Consider the following 16,339-nt stretch of genomic DNA (forward strand, 5'->3'; position numbering starts at 1 on the left):
TGCTTTGCTCCAAATTTCCATTTTAAAGATTGACTTCATGGTTATTGTTTTTATATAGGCTGTAGAGTTGTTCACCTTTATCATTCACATTCATTTTAATATATCTCTCGCATGTGGTTTTGATGATGAAGGATTTGAAGCTGCTTCATAGCTGATTCATATTTAGAGGGTAGCACCAACCCATCAAAGGGACAGAGCATACAGAATTATAACTAGCCAAAGATACTAAGCAGATAAATGTTCCACAGGATTTTAAATGAGGATCTTGATGCAACTGGAAATCGGAAACAAAGTAGAAAGATAATGACTGTGAAATTATACTAAGGTGCAAGGTAGAGGATGCTATGCGGATGGAAGAATGGTGCTGTTTGTTTAAAAGCTCAGAATAAAATAAATCAACTGTTTTAACAGGAAACATAATACCCATATGGTTTGGTTAGGAATAGTACAGTATAAGACCCATGCATCAGACCAGGATAGCAACATTGACTGTAACATATTCTTAGTATTAAAATACTAAATAGTTTTGTTTCTTTTAATTGTACTGTGAGGCATTTATCAATGGCATTACTTGTACGTCAACATCAAACTACTGTTAGAACTAGAGAATACTGAATATTAAGTAGATGGCAAGTTGTGTGCTATGACAAGGTGTATTATGGGCTGATTCTGTACTTAGCTGTTTCCTTTGTAAGTTGAAAGTCACTTGCAGGGACACAGGCACTACACTACCTACATAGTGACTTTTAACCATCCTTATGAGGAGAGCCTGTGATTTATGGTAAAGAAGGGAGGAGACGTAATTAGGAACTCTTTTGATGTGGATTTTAAGAGTTTATTTGTGGTTTTGTAAGGTTTTGTGAATAAATGAATAATTAGAGGAGCTTTGGATCTGTCTTTGTATACTTTGGTCCCTTGTTGCTTTCAACAATTGGTAAGCTCAAAAAGTGTATCTGCCTCATCTATTCTGCCAAATTATATCAGGCTTACGTTAGTTTATGTGCCAACTAGTCTGTATATGATGTAAAGAAGAGCTATACATTATGTCTTGTGTTTAAAAAAAAAAAAGAGTATTTCTATATATTTCCCAACAAAACATTTTTTTCATATCTTGTATATATAAAGACGTAAGCCATTGATGCATTTAGGTAATCTGTCTTCAGGAATATGTCCTTTTAATACAAGTTTAGAATGACGGAATGCATTGTAAAATCCAAATTGGGTTAACTGCTGTGCTCATGGCAGTGGAAAAAATAGAATGGAATAGACTATTTCAGTTGGAAGGGACCTACAACGATCATCTAGTCCAACTGTCTGACCACTTCAAGGCTGACCAAAAGTTAAAGCATGTTGTTAAGGGCATTGTCCAAATGCCTCTTAAACACTGACAGGCTTGGGGCATGGACCACCTCTCTAGGAAGCCTTTTCCAGTGTTTGACCACCCCCTCGGTAAAGAAACGCTTCCTAATGTCCAGTCTAAACCTCCACTGGCGCAGCTTTGAACCATTCCCACATGTCCTGACACTGAATACCAGGGAGAAGAGATCAGCACCTCCCTCTCCACTTCCCCTCCTCAGGAAGCTGTAGAGAGCAATGAGGTCGCCCCTCTACCTCCTTTTCTCCAAACCAGACAAGCCCAAAGTCCTTAGCCGCTCGTCATAGGACATTCCTTCCAGCCCTTTCATCAGCTTTGTTGCCCTCCTCTGGACGCATTCACGGACCTTCACATCCTTCTTAAATTGTGGGGCCCAGAACTGCACACAGTGCTCAAGGTAAGGCCACACCAACGCTGTGTACAGTGGGATAATCGCCTCTTTTGACTGGCTGGCTATGCTGTGTTTGATGCACTCCAGGATGCTGTTTGCTGTCCTGGCTGCCAGGGCACACTGCTGACTCATACTGAGCCTGCTGTCAACCAGCACCCCCAGATCCCTTTCTGCAGGGCTGCTCTCCAGCCCCTCCTCTCCCAGTTTATACTTGTGCCTGGTGTTACTCTGTCCTAGGTGCAGAATCCAGCATTTGGACTTCTTAAATTTCGTGCAATTGACGATTGCTCAATGCTCCGATCTATCTAGATCCCTCTCTAATGCCTCCTGTCCTTCAAGAGTCAACAGCACCTCCTAGTTTGGTATTGCCAGCAAACTTGCCAATGGTGCATTCAACTCCTGCATCCAGATCATTGATAAATATGTTGAACAGAGCTGGCCCTAGAATTGAGCCCTGAGGAACACTGCTGGTGACTGGTTGCCAGCCAGGTGTAGCCCCATTCACTACAACCCTTTGAACCCTGCCCTTCAGCCAGTTCTTCACCCAGTGCACCGTGAACCTGCTTATCCCACAGTTGGACAACTTGTCCAGAAGGATGCTGTGAGGGACAGTATCAAAAACCTTACTAAAATCCAAAAAAACTACATCTGTTGCCTTCCCTTCATCTGCTAGGTGGGTGACCTTATCATAGAAGGATATCAATTTAGTTTAAACAGGACTTTCCCTTTGTGAACCCAAGTTGACTATGCCTGATGATTGCATTGTTCTTTAAACGTCCTTCAGTAGTACCCAGTATGATCTTCTTCATAATTTTTCCAGGAACTGAGGTTAGACTAACAGATCTGCAGTTTCCTGGGTCTTCCCTCACGCCCTTCTTGTAAATTGCAGTAACATTGGCTAGCTTCCAGTCAGCAGGGACCTCAACCCCTAATTTTTCAAGAACTAAAGCTAGGGATTTACCTCCTTAGGAACATACACTTACTTTTTGTTCAGACAGTCTACTAACTTGCTGGATATTCCTTAGTAGCTAAATATTGTGGACTTGCTTTATTTTGGGGTGATATGCAAGCTTTAAATATAGACCAGTCAATTCACACAAACAAACAAGCCAAGCACCCCTGATCTATTCAAATTAGCATAGATGCACCTAATCCTGCTGTATGGAATAATTTAGTTGTAAATGATACTAGTATAGAATCACAGAATGGTTGAGGTTGGAAAGGACCTCTGGAGGTCATCTGATCCAACCCCCTGCTCAAGCAGGGCCACCTAGAGCTGGTTGCCCAGGACCATGTCCACATGGCTTTTGAATATCTCCAAGGAGGGAGACTCCACAACCTTCCTTGGCAACCTATTTCAGTGCTTGGTTGCCCTCACAGTAAAAAAGTGTTTCCTCATATTCAGAGGGAAGTTCCTGTGTTTCAGTGTGTGTCCGTTGCCTCTGGTCCTGTCACTGGGCACCACTGATGACTCGTGCTCTCTGGTTACTTTTTATAGGTGACATTCACTGCTTTGGGCTTTTCTGACCACTGTATGTATTTTGATGTTACTTAAATACTTCCTACTTTTATAATACGTAACCATGCTAGAGCTGTCCTTTACCGATGGTCCCAGATGGTGTATCAGGCTGCAGTACTCTAGAACTCACTCTCTTGTGGTTTGCTGGATTCTCAGTCCTTAGCTTCTTTGTCAACCTCTTGGTATGGGTGTTCTGTTATCCTCTCCTTTTGAGAGCTGGATTTTGCCATGCAGCTGCAAAAGCACTTCTCCATCTAGAGGTGATCCAAAGATCTCCATGTAGTTTAACCACTGATTTTTCAAGAACTAAAGCAAGGGATTTACCTCCTTAGGAACACAACATATTGAAGAGAGAGTTTCTCTGCAGAGCCTTTCAAGCACAATTTCTCATAATACTTGTTTCTTGGTGACAGTGGGCAGTAAGTTGTATGCCTATCTTGCTATACATTTGTCAGTGCTCAGGATAATTTTTTGATGCATGTTCAGGATTAACGGCAGGGAAGTCTTTGGAGATTCAGGACATTGTATTGTTTCTGAAGTGGGGTGGATATGGCAAAGCTCTGGCAGAAAGCGTTAACACTCAGCATGTCATAAACCATTCATGATACAGTATTTCTTAATAGCCAGAGCTTAAATTGCCTGTAGTGTGAGTCTTCAGATGATCACAGTTTTAGTGTACTTCACCACAAAATTATTAGTTCATATAATAAGGGTTGTCTCTTTCTCCAGATATCCTTCTGACCGTAGTTTAGTTTATCTTACAGTTGATTGAAAGTCCCTTCTTTCTTGACTCTGAATTCCTCCGCAGTGCCTGGAAAGCTGGCTGGTTTGAGCTGTGTATGACAGGGTTTTCAGTTCTCCTGGCATACAATCCTTTGACGCAGCATAGCAGTCAGCATAAAGAAGTAGCACAAATAAAGGCTTTGAGCAGCGGGCCACTGAACAGAAACACTGAAAAATCTTGGAGATAAATGGCAGGCAAGGAATGCATAATGTGCAGCAGAGGTGGTAACTGCTTGCTGTGGACCATGGAGCTAATGCCATCAATTTCATCCTCTACTTGCCTAGGGAAAGGTTTATAAAAGTCACTGAGACTCTTTGGGTATAGCAACACATATACTTATTTGGAAAGCAATGCCAATTTGAGCAGCTCCTACTCTGCAACATCCTTGTTGAGTATGCCGTGAATTGAATCAGAGAACTGATTTGTTGGGAAAATAATTTGGCAGACAGGTTTATTTTTAACTAGGGTCAGTTACAGTTGTTCAGTGGAAGGGCTGACACACAGTGGGAATTACTGCTGTAGGTTGCAGTGAAAGGAAGGACTGGAGCTTGGCACTGCTGTTTAAATAAATGTATGTGTAACTGTGCCCTTGGGCTCCACGCCCAGGTTTTATGAGACTGGCTAGAAGCTGGAATAGGGAAGTGGTTCTGTTTGTTAAATAATTAAAACTTATGAGCAACTCAAGTGCAGATAATCTTGCTGACTAATCATTTTTTCCTTTCTGTTGAGTCATTCTGTTGGCTTAGAATGATTGAGTGGGTTTTTTGTTTCTTGTGGGCTTTTGGTGGTGGCTTTTTTTGGAGGGAGGTGTGGATGTGTACCAACACTTTCAAAACTGAAACTGGAAGGAATTGCTATTGCTTAATTTAATTTCTGTATAGGATTGGAAAAGTAGAGAAAGAGGGGAAAATGCAACGCAGTATTGCAGCCAAATTAGAGTATTCATCTTCAGTTTTGCAGTTTCTTGCATTTCTAAGAATGTGTCATGTTCATTTGCTTGGTTCTTATATTAAAGCATGGATGTGCTGTAACTGAACAGCATTTCTGTTGCCTGAATAGTTTCTTTGTTTATCCTTAAGAAATTGCATCACATGGGATGAATTGTGTGTGTGTTTTTTGCTTTCATTCTAGAATAAATATTGATCAAAATCTGAGACATGTTCTCAGGGGGTCTGTTTCTCTGATAACACTTGTTCAGGAGCTTATGTGTTCCTATTTGGTTGATCTAAAGCAATGAAGATAAACAACTGTGCTAGCTGATAACTTGCTCAGTAGTCCATGAAGCAGATAAATGAAAATATATCTTAGGTTTTTTTAATTGTATTGTATTTTCTTTGGTAATGAAAAGTCTGTCAGCTTGTTGCCAGTTGATACTTGCAGCTTATTGTATCATTTGTGATAGTATATGAATTCTGCAACGTATTGAAGTAGTAAATAAGAGATGTGTTTTGGACTGCCCTGTCTAGACCACCTCTTTATTTATAGCAGGTGTTCAATAATTGATAATTTTTTTTTTTTAGCTTTAAAACTGAAATTTGTCTGGTTTGCATAAAAAAACAAACAAACAAACAAAAAACCAACCAAACAAAAAACCCCCCAAAACCCCCAAAAAAGCCAGTCAAGTAAAAGAGTTCTTAGTGTTTCCTTTTTGATGCTTTTACAGAGTTCAATAAATATTCCTGTTGCAATTTTTTCTTCTTTCTTACTCTTCAAATTTTCAGTTTTATTTCTCAGTTTGTATTCAGTTACTTGACTAATTTGAGAGTACCTTTCCATTCATCCTGACTGAAAAATAAACAGTAAACATGATATGAAAGAGAACTGGGTATAACTGTGCAAAATGTATTGTTGACTTCAGGAACTCTAAAGTTCTAAAGAGCCTCAACTCTTCTACCTTAATTCTCAGAAGTAATTGAAGGCCATGCTGTTATTAAAGAACATTAAAAAAACCTGTTAAAAATTCAGCATGGCCGTAGAAGATAGTATTATGCACTGGTAAACGTTATGTAAAGGAGTATGTTTTTTAGAGACCAGAAGGTATTAACAGGCTGCAACTACTTTGAAAGTTGTGAGCTGACATGGTGCATTATCTTCACATAGTGGTAGTTGTGCTTACTAAAATGTGGCTTGTCTTATAAAATATATTCAGGGCCAGCTATGTTAAGATTTCTGTTAGTTCAATTGTACAGCTTTATAGTGCGATAGTAACATGATATATTATAGCATAACTCATGTGGATTATCTACATTTAATATCAAGAACTAACAGGAAACCTTTGCATAGACAGCAAACTAATTAACATTGTTGGTAGATATTTAAAAAAAAAACCAGTATTTGTGGCTGAAATTGAAGAGCCATATATTCAATCTGATTATATTTTCCTATGAGGATATCATCTAGCAATTGTCAAGTGATGCAGGTAATTTAAAAAGAACCCAAAAGTTCAGTGAGCGTTCATTCTCTGCATCAGTCGGCAACAAGAAAAGAAGAACGGTGTAAGAAAAAGCCCATAGCATCTGGTTGGCATCCATTTTCAATCATTTCTGTAATTGTCTACAGTTTAAAGGAACAGGGGATAATAGTTATTGGCACCTTCCAGCATGAGAGTACCCTGACATCTTAGTTGTCCTTTTTCAGGGCTGAAAGGTCATTGGGGCACATCTGTATGGGTGTAGTTCTACAGCTTTATGTCAGTATGGAACACAGGCAGAGTGAGAAATATTTATTCTGAAAAATTAGCATTTACTTACATTCCATATAAAATGAAGGCACTAGCCTTAAAAGGAATGGCTTACTTGACAGACTTCAGTAAAATTCTATAGCCTAGTTGGGAACTGTTGGGGTGTATGTATTTCTGCATGCTATGTTATCTCCCTGCAGATAATAAGTAGCAAGCTGTCCCTGACGAATATATTTTTCACAAGCTTCGTGATAAATAATAATTTGGCTATTTTCTGTACACTTTATCCCTTGCTTTTTTGTTTTGTGTTTTTTTGGTCTTGCGAAGAAGCCCTTAATTCGTCCTCTCTAATTTGTGAACTGCTGGCAATGAGAAACTAATAGTAGTGCAATTAGGAATAGCTGGTGGACAGAAGTTTGATACTACCAATTATAGATTTAGCAGGCATTTCATATGTAGGAATTTGAAAAATAAAGAAAACATGGCATTCCTTTAATCTTTTTCCTAATGTAGGACTGTGCTAGTTTGGGCAAATTATGTAAAGAACTTTAGGGCCCGGATGTTTGAGGAATAGCTCTAGCCTTCCACAGTTGAGAAAGGGCTATCTCTTTTTCCAGGGAAGTATTCTGGTATCTGTCATCTAGTCCAGTGGTGACCACCATTATCTTTGTTTTGACAAAGGTAATGCATAACTCAACAATTAATATGTATGATCTTAGTGATAAATGTATTAGTTGTATATTGTAGAAACTGTGCAGCAGTCTTTATGAACTATGTCAACATCTAAAGAGTAAGTAACTTTTGACTGACAGGCAAGAGAATATTGCATATTCTGCCATCTGATCTGCACCAGTCAGACCCTTCTCTAGTTTTGCAGCTTGCTTGCTCCAATTGGACTCTAGACATGTAAGAATCTAGCTATATGGATAAAGTTAGTAAATCAGAATTTTGAATTGTAAATGCTATTGGGCATATTCCTGTGTTAAAATACCTGTGTTAAAATGTATTAAAATACATTGTCTGTATTATTTATAATAACCATTATGAAATGATCATGTTTTAAATAGTTCAAATATATAGACTCTATGTGTATACCTGAAAACAGTTTTATGTTTTCTTGCAGCTAACAGAAGATGAAATTGCAACTATTCTGAAATCTACTCTTAAAGGACTTGAATACTTGCACTTCATGAGAAAAATACATCGAGATATAAAGGCTGGAAACATCCTTCTTAACACCGAGGGACATGCAAAATTAGCTGATTTTGGTGTGGCTGGCCAGTTAACAGTAAGTACCTGTGGAAAGATCATTTAAAAATGCTTTAGCACTCCTAACCATGTTCTTTTACTTTTGTCTTTTTCTTCTGCCTTGAATTTTGTGTCTGAGGAGTGACTAGTGGTAGTGGTAGAGCTAACATTCTTTATCATGATGAGTATTTAATGTATTGCAAGTCTATTTAGTTTTTAGTTGTTTGTTTTTATAACCCGGTGTACTTCAAGTGCCTGTTGATCCCACTTTAAACTTTTATTTGAGGTTTATGATGATTGTCACCTGTTTGGCTTCTGTAGGCTGATGGGCTGAATCTGTTTGGTCTTAATTGGAAGTCATTACCATTTGACCTTTCGGGTGGCTAGTTGAACTTTTAAATATAGAATTAATATCAAAAGAATCTGAAAATAAGCATCTCTGTTTTAATTGCATAAATAATATAATTACAGGATACAATGGCAAAACGTAATACTGTTATAGGAACTCCATTTTGGATGGCTCCTGAAGTAATACAAGAGATTGGCTATAACTGTGTGGCAGACATCTGGTCCCTTGGTATCACTTCAATAGAAATGGCTGAAGGAAAGCCTCCGTATGCTGATATTCATCCAATGAGGGTAAGTGTGTGTGGTGGTGTTTTCTTGTTTGTTGTATTAAAAAACCAAAAAAACCCCAAAAAACTCAAAAAACTAATATTGGAATCATATAGTGTATGTTTATGGACAAAGATTTCAAGACTAAGGAATTTTACTTGCTGTCTTGCTTCCTATTTATTCCATTTTGCCTGTGTTTTAACATGTCTCTGTAAGGTTTCAGAATGCTTCTATCTCCACTTGAGAGAGAACTAAAGCAATAAGTAGTTAATTGACTTGAAGGCAACATATACAGCCTATTCCGTACTGTACCTGTACTTGGAGAGTTCCATAACCAAGAAGCCATCCTCCTTTGAAGGGGAGTTCTGAAGTAAAGATGACCTAAAAAAGAATTCAGAATTGTCCTATGTGACACTGCTGATATTAGTAACCCCTGACAATTTTTATTACTGACTCTTACAGTCTGTTACTGAATTAGTTTACTTTTTGTAAAATAAAAGGTAAATACAATTGGTTGCTTTATGAGAAGTAGCAGTTATAAAGAAATTACTTGGAGAAGTTCATGGGGAACAATGTTTATCTAGGAATAACTGTTGCCACTGTTAGTTACGCTTTTATTTTTTTGAAATGAGCTATAGAGTAGCTACACTGATTGCACTGATCATCAATAAATACTCCCGTTCTTGAATTGTTTATATCTAAAGCCCATTTGGTATTAATAAGGCACTTTACATTCCTAACAGCAGATTTTTTTTCATCTTTGTGATTTGCTGCAAAAATTGCATGCACTCTAGATTATTTTATTCAGTTTTGCCTCATATGTCAGGATCTTAATATAAGGAAGCCACCACTGTTGAAAGAGAAGGTACTGTTCATACATAATTACTATAAGGTGACGCATATATGAGTTCAAGTGTATTTAGTGCTGTTGGGTTCTTGATTTTTGTTTGTGTGTGCTTTTTGGAGCAGAGATGTTTCCTGAAGTTTTATGGCAATGTGCAGCTCTGTTAAAGCTAGTGAGTGTTTTGCAATTAGAAAACATTACATAATTTTGGAAGCAAAGCTTAGTAATTTTCCTGCACCATTTTTTTTTTCTGCATAATTATTTAAAAATTATTGTTCAAACTGAAAATACTCAGATGAAAGCTGAGAACAAAATAAGTATCTCTGAAGCTTGTTTTTGTTGGGAACTTAATTTAAGATTGAATAACATTTAAAAAATATTTTGAAGAACTATTGATTACAAATTAAATACATTTGATCATGCTGGGGTTTTTGGTTGTAGTTTTAATGAAAATGTCTTAATTACATCTGAGTTCATTTTAACATCACTATATGTAGTTGCAATAGCTGTTGAAAGGTGAGGACTACGTTATCAGAGAATTCTTGTACGCATGACAATAGCTGCTTATAAATCAAAGGTTACTGAGTTTGAAAGCTTGTGAATCTGTTTAATGCTTGTAATCAAATGAATGCTATCAAAGGCCAAAGTGATTTAACACAACAATGCTAGATTACATAGAACATGTGTTCTTGTTAATAAATTACGTTATGGTTTTTAAGGGCTTGTATGCAGTTAGTACTCTTTTGTATATTTGATACTTACAGTTTTTCTTAATTTTTATTAGTGAGTTGTTACAGTGGTTAACAAGAAATACACAGATTTAAGTTGCAATAGTTTTCCCAGTGTCATATGATATAGCTTCACAGGACTTTTGGACATATGTAGATGCTTTCCTACTTTGTTTTAGTTATGACACAGAATTGATACAGGCAAGCATGAAAGCTTGGGCAAATTTTCATTGCTTTTTCTAGATGTTGCTGGAGTTCTGTGGTATTTATGTAAGGCACAATTTTGTTACTTGGGAATGCATGTTGAAATTACCATGTGCACCGTTTTGCTGTAGGCTGGTTGGCACTGCCACAAAGGTAATGCACTGCCAGTAGGCCATTTCCTTGTCAACTGCATTTACAGCTTAATAGAAATATTACATGACTTCTTTAAACAAGTGTTTTGGCAGAGAGGAAATAGCAGATTCCACGCAAACAAGCATAGCTTCCTCTGCTTAACCACACTAGCTACTCCAAAGAATTGTACTAGTTTCAGCTGGGAAAGAATGAGAAGTAGGGGGGGTGCAAAATGAAATTTCATGTGGGGGGAAAAAAGGGCACGTTTTTTCTGTTTAAGTATTCTTGTTATAGTATATTTTGACTGCTTAAGTGTCATCAATGCTATTTCACTTGTTTCTGCTGCAAATCTGAGTTCAACAGAACCTGCAGTTGTCATACTTGGTTTGAGGCTCAAAGGTCAAGACCATTTGCCAACCCAGTAAGTCCTAATGCTATATTCACGTAAGAATTAGGGAATGCCTCACATATTCAGTGTCAAAGTCCTTTAGTGCTTTTGCTAATGATGAAAAGTGAAACTTCTGTATTTTCTCTTGAGCTTTCATCAAAGGAGGAGTGTTTTCAAGTAGTTTTAAAGGAGGAAAAAATACAGATGTCCTCAAGGTTGCCCTAAAACATGGTGATACAGCCACTAGAAATAGCAAGGAATTTGCTGTTATGTCAAAAAGTCACTCAAACCTAGATAATCTAACCCATCCAGCAGGGCTAAAAACATGTTGATTGCAGTAGTCAGTGCAGAAGCCAGGGTTAATGTGGCTAACAGTGTTTGCATCTGCCTTTGATTGCTCTGCTGGGATGAGCAGTTATGAATTTATAGTGGAGCTAATTAAAGGGGGCTTCGCTGTGGTTCTAGAGCTAGACTCAATCTCCTACTCTGAAGCTGCAGTGATATGTTTTAACAGCTGCACTCCTGTGTCCCCTGTTGACTGCAGCATGTATGCTGTCCTGTTCTGATAAAGTATTTATGTCCTACCACTGTCTGAATTTAATTCAAACCATTAACTGCTTTGTTCAGTCTCTCCTCTTCATGCAATATCTGTCTCTATTATTCCTTTCTATTGTTTCTAAATTTCTCTTTTTTTTCTTTTTTTTTTTTTAATCTATAATGGAAGCATAAAGATTGGCACTGTTTTGCTATAGTGCATTTTGGTAAAAATTGGTAACATGCTTTTGAAATATCTTCCGTATTTGCTAATCAAGCCATGATCTCAAATTTGTCATGTAAACGAGTTGTTTCTGGTGGAAGGTCCTTTAAGCTGCAAAGTTTTTACTTGATCATAATCCACCTACTGCTGATAATTTGGCCTTGTTATCAAATAGATTAACAACACTTTGACATAAAGCTAAACTTAAACTTTAAGAATGGCTGCTTTTTGAGGTCCTTTCTTTAGGATTACCCTTACCACAACTTTTCCTTATATTCACACAATGACATGATCGCTTATTGCTATGAGGCTGTGCTTTTCATGATCAATTTAAGCCAATTTAAGTGTGGGCTGCTGATTATAGAGACAGCCTGTCCCTAGCCAGGAGTTCCTGACCTTTCTGTTAAGCAAACACTAGTGTTTTTGTGGCCTCACAAGGAGTTGGATAAGGGAACTGATGTTCTGAAAAGTTAACCTGACAGAAACCTGCTAGAACTGAGCCAGAGAAGTTGCAGGAGCATGTAGACGGACAGAGGAAGTTGAGTGGAGTTACTGCCTTTGGCCACGGCTATGCAATGAGCCTTGTAGACCAATTGTAAAACTGCAACCTGCATTTTTATAAAATTTGCTCTTCTTTGCAAGGTCAACACTTACTGACAGGGTGGTGTGCTTCAGATAAATGCTGGTAGCTCTCTTCCAGAAAAACAAAACAAAAGAGCCAAAAAAACTCCCAAACTCTTTTCTTTCATGCTTATCAGGCAGCTGCAGTAATTCACGTTGCTGTGGTATGGAAGAAGCTGGTGGTAGATGCAGTTTTCAACACTTCACAGTATTGGCCTTTGTTTCTTTATGATGAGGTTTGTTGGAAATGGACATGTGGGCATCACATGTTCTGCAGTGAATTGGAGGAAGCCAATTTGAACTGCTTCCATTTGCTTTAAGTCCAATCATGATATTTATTTTTCCATGGCACTTACCCAGATTATCCATGCCTCCTGCTAGCCTGTGTCATTTCCACCATGGGCTGATCTGTTTGTAATAACCTTTTATTCCTAATGTATTTTACAACAATCTACCATTTCCCATTTTTTTTTATTCTCAGCATATTGCATTAAAACTGGAGATTGAAGTGAGAATTATTGCTGTGTAAAGCTGCAAGAACCAAGGAAGGTGTCATGTCGAGCATTGCTGTCTGATTGAGACCAGTTTTTCAATCATTGAGAAAATGGTTTCGTCTATGCCTTTTGTGCCAGAAGTTGAGGAGAGGGAAAATGAAAAAGCACTTCTGGCGATGTCAGATGTCTTTCTGTATAGTCACTCTTGCATTTCTTCTCTCCAACAGATGGAATTGTCTCATCGGTTTCTATTATTTTCTTTGAGAGTTCACCTATCTTATTTCAGCATTACTGCTTTTAATTTAGAGTACATTCGTAGAAGTATATTATATGGTTTTCTTATTTTAGTGCTTTTGCTTATCTTTAGAGAAGAGTTTGCATTAACTTCTAAAAGTCCTTTTTAAGAACTTTCTATGAGACACTTGTTAATTTGTAACTTGAGATCTTGCCTGCTGTTTCTAGATAGAGTGAGCTAATATTTAAACAGATTTAAAATATGGATTTTTGATTGTACATTACTGTTTATTATTTTACTACCTCTTCAAAATCTTGTGGAAGAAGGATGGTGAGCTGTGGTAGAACTCATTGAGGAGTGGAGGAGTCATTGATTTGTGAGGGAGGTCATAATTCTTAACTACTTCTGTTGTGCATTCAATGTTATCATAGTTCCCTTACAATTAAATATCCTATGTGCTTTTAAGCAACTTAAAGTATGAAGATAATTTTAAAATAGTTAAATCTTAAGTCTTGAAAAAAGCACGTGAGACCCTAACACATCCAGTTCTTTGAATGGTAGGAATGCATATAGTTAAAAGAACAAAAACCTGACTTCCCCTTCCTCTGGATCTTCCATTGTGTCTGGTCTTTCTTAAAATAATCTGATTTCTCAGGACAGGATTTTAGTGTGTGTTGCCTTACACAATGCGATATTAATTCTAAATTCTTAAATAACATATGATGATATACCGTATAATGTATGTTTACAGTGGGGATGTAAGACACTGACGTGATATAGTTGAGGCAGTAGGCTGGAATTGGAGAAGCATGTGTCTTGCTGCGGGCTTCCCAAAGAGCTGTTGGGAGATCTTTGGACGCCTTTAGGCTGTAAATGGAGTTTTTGTGTTTGCTTTAAACTTACCTAAATGCAGGCGATGGCTGCAAAGGGGTGGTATTCCTACCTGTTTCCATGCATTTTCATCACCCATTTCTGTTGGAATGAGCATTTAGGTGTCCACGTGATGAGCTGGATCAGAAAATTGATCCATCTGAAAACTAGAAGTAGCTTTCACTGATATTGTTAACACGGTGCATGGACTAGGTGGGGACAAAAATGTGTGGCTGGAACTGGTAGGAGAATTGGATCATCGTTTTTTTGGGATCAGCCAAGTTGGTGCTGAGGTTGACTTAAAGTAATTGCAAAATCAGTCTTTCAGCTGTCTGTCTGTAAATTTATTATCATTAAAACTTAATAATTATTTAAGGAAACTCCTGTATACGTAAGTACATCAAAGGTCATAATGTATCCAGATACCGTCATGCTTGGGAGCTATAGCTGTAGGTGCAGTACTGACATGCTGGTTTTGCTGCTCTGGATTTAATTTACTTTTTGAATGCAGAGAGAGTCTGAGGGGAAGGAAGGAGATTGCTCTTCCTTCTTTTGATAGACTAGTAAGTGTCTGCAGACTGTGGAGCTTCTCTGGAGATGGCCTTTTCAAATGCCTGTTGTAAGGGTCAGACTGACTTTTTTGTAGCCTGTCCTGCCTGTCCTTTTGGACTTTTTCTAGTTGGGCATATCAATAAAATGAGACAGGATTCTAGACCTTTCATGGGTAAGTGTCCCCCCACAAAGCCTCCCTCTTTCTCCACCTTATCTGTTCTTCAATCCTTAAATGCTATTGCCGTGATACAGCTGAACTTCATGGGGTAAACTTCCAGTGGCCTTCAGTTTGCATGCAGCTGAAGCCAGGTTGCTTCATAATATATTTGCCTCTGTGGTACTATTTATAGCCAGAATTTCAAATAGGTGCTATATCTTTATTCAAGAAGAAAAATCAGCACAATTAATACAGTATTTGTCTAACGGAAAATAAAGTATGTTCTCTATATAGATGGGGGAAAAAAAGAAAAAAAAAAATCAATGTCAAAGGAGTTGCTTCCCACATAAATCACCATGAGAAATGCAACTCCATATGGTAATAGGATATGCAGCATTTTTCCCTTGAGGAAGTAGTAGTATTATGTGCTTCAAACCAGTTGTACCTATACTAATACCAATGCTGATCTGGGAATTGTATCTTTGGTAGTTTTCTTTTTCTGTTCAACGACTTTCTTTTCAGGGTTGAACTCTAAGGAAGTGACTTACTTTATTTAAGGGTTCTTAAAAAAGAAAGCTTTAAATTTTTGTGTAAATATGCTGCTACTTCAAATAGTAAGCAGCCTGTCCACCGACTCTGATCAAAATGTGAATAATTGTTGTATGGCGATTTTTGTATGAATTTTAAAAAAAACAGATTAAGACACTTCTTTCAGCAATACATTAAAAAAAAAAGTGCCAAATTCTTTTTCATTCAAGACTTATTTCACTTGTGAAAATAAGCATAGGTTTTAAATTTTTTTTTTTTTTAAAAAAAAACCTTTGAAGAATGATCAATATTTATAGTGTGTGAACAGACCTCTTTACCTGAACTGCTTCAGGTAAAGTTTTTGCTGAGGTGCAGGCCAGTTCCTAACATCCTGTTCATGGTTTGACTCCTTTCAACACGGCTTCTGGAATTGAGAGATGATAGATGTTGGGCAAATTAAAGTGAGTAATTGTGTACATTTGAACTTGCACATCTGTGCGTATTCCATTTTTTTTGTGAGCAAATACCTGATGTGTATATCTAAATGAGATATTTGCATAGACTTTGCTAAAACCTTAATGCTAGATCTACTGATCACCAGGAGAGTTGCTCTTTCTATCAGTTAAGATGCCAGTTAGTGCTTGCTCTATTTGTAATGAGAGTTGAATTGGTTCCTTATTTTGTCAGCATTCTTTAATAGGTATGTTACTGAGGGGGCTGGCGGAGGAGCTTGTCGAGCCGCTCTCCATCATTTACCAGCAGTCTTGGTTAACTGGGGAGGTCCCGGACGACTGGAGGCTCGCCAATGTGACTCCCATCTACAAGAAGGGCCAGAAGGAGAATCTGGGGAACTACAGGCTGGTCAGCCTGACCTCGGTGCCGGGGAAGATTATGGAGCGGTTCGTTTTGAGGGCGCTCACAAGCCATGTGCAGGACAACCAGAGGATCAGGCCCAGCCAGCACGGGTTCATGGAAGGCAGGTCCTGCTTGACCAACCTGATCTTCTTCTATGACCAGGTGACCCACCTAGTGGATGAGGGAAAGGCTGTGGATGTGGTCTACCTGGACTTCAGTAAAGCCTTTGACAATGTCTCCCACAGCATTCTCCTGGAGAAGCTGGCAGCTCAGGGCTTAGACAGGTGCACTCTTTGCTGGGTAAAAAACTGGCTGGACGGCCGAGCCCAGAGAGTTGTGGTGAACGGAGTTAAATCCAGTTG

The 16,339-nt window shown here is 38.1% G+C and overlaps 1 protein-coding gene and 1 long non-coding RNA gene across 5 annotated transcripts in view; both read left to right on the plus strand.

Moving 5' to 3' along the window:
- The window catches only part of STK3 (serine/threonine kinase 3), a 143,813-nt gene that overhangs the window by 22,031 nt on the left and 105,443 nt on the right, over nucleotides 1–16,339 (plus strand). For all 4 annotated transcript variants that reach the window (XM_075141395.1, XM_075141393.1, XM_075141397.1 and 1 more), the window contains exons 5-6: nucleotides 7,873–8,037; nucleotides 8,469–8,636. In XM_075141395.1, coding sequence (XP_074997496.1) covers nucleotides 7,873–8,037; nucleotides 8,469–8,636 — 333 coding nt within the window. The remainder of the gene's footprint in view (nucleotides 1–7,872; nucleotides 8,038–8,468; nucleotides 8,637–16,339) is intronic.
- The window catches only part of LOC142078614 (uncharacterized), a 30,692-nt gene continuing 22,995 nt past the window's right edge, over nucleotides 8,643–16,339 (plus strand). The window contains exon 1 of the long non-coding RNA XR_012672290.1: nucleotides 8,643–10,941. This is a non-coding gene — a long non-coding RNA (uncharacterized LOC142078614). The remainder of the gene's footprint in view (nucleotides 10,942–16,339) is intronic.

Source organism: Calonectris borealis, chromosome 2 (assembly GCF_964195595.1).
Source record: "Calonectris borealis chromosome 2, bCalBor7.hap1.2, whole genome shotgun sequence".
Taxonomy (NCBI): Eukaryota; Metazoa; Chordata; class Aves; order Procellariiformes; family Procellariidae; genus Calonectris; species Calonectris borealis.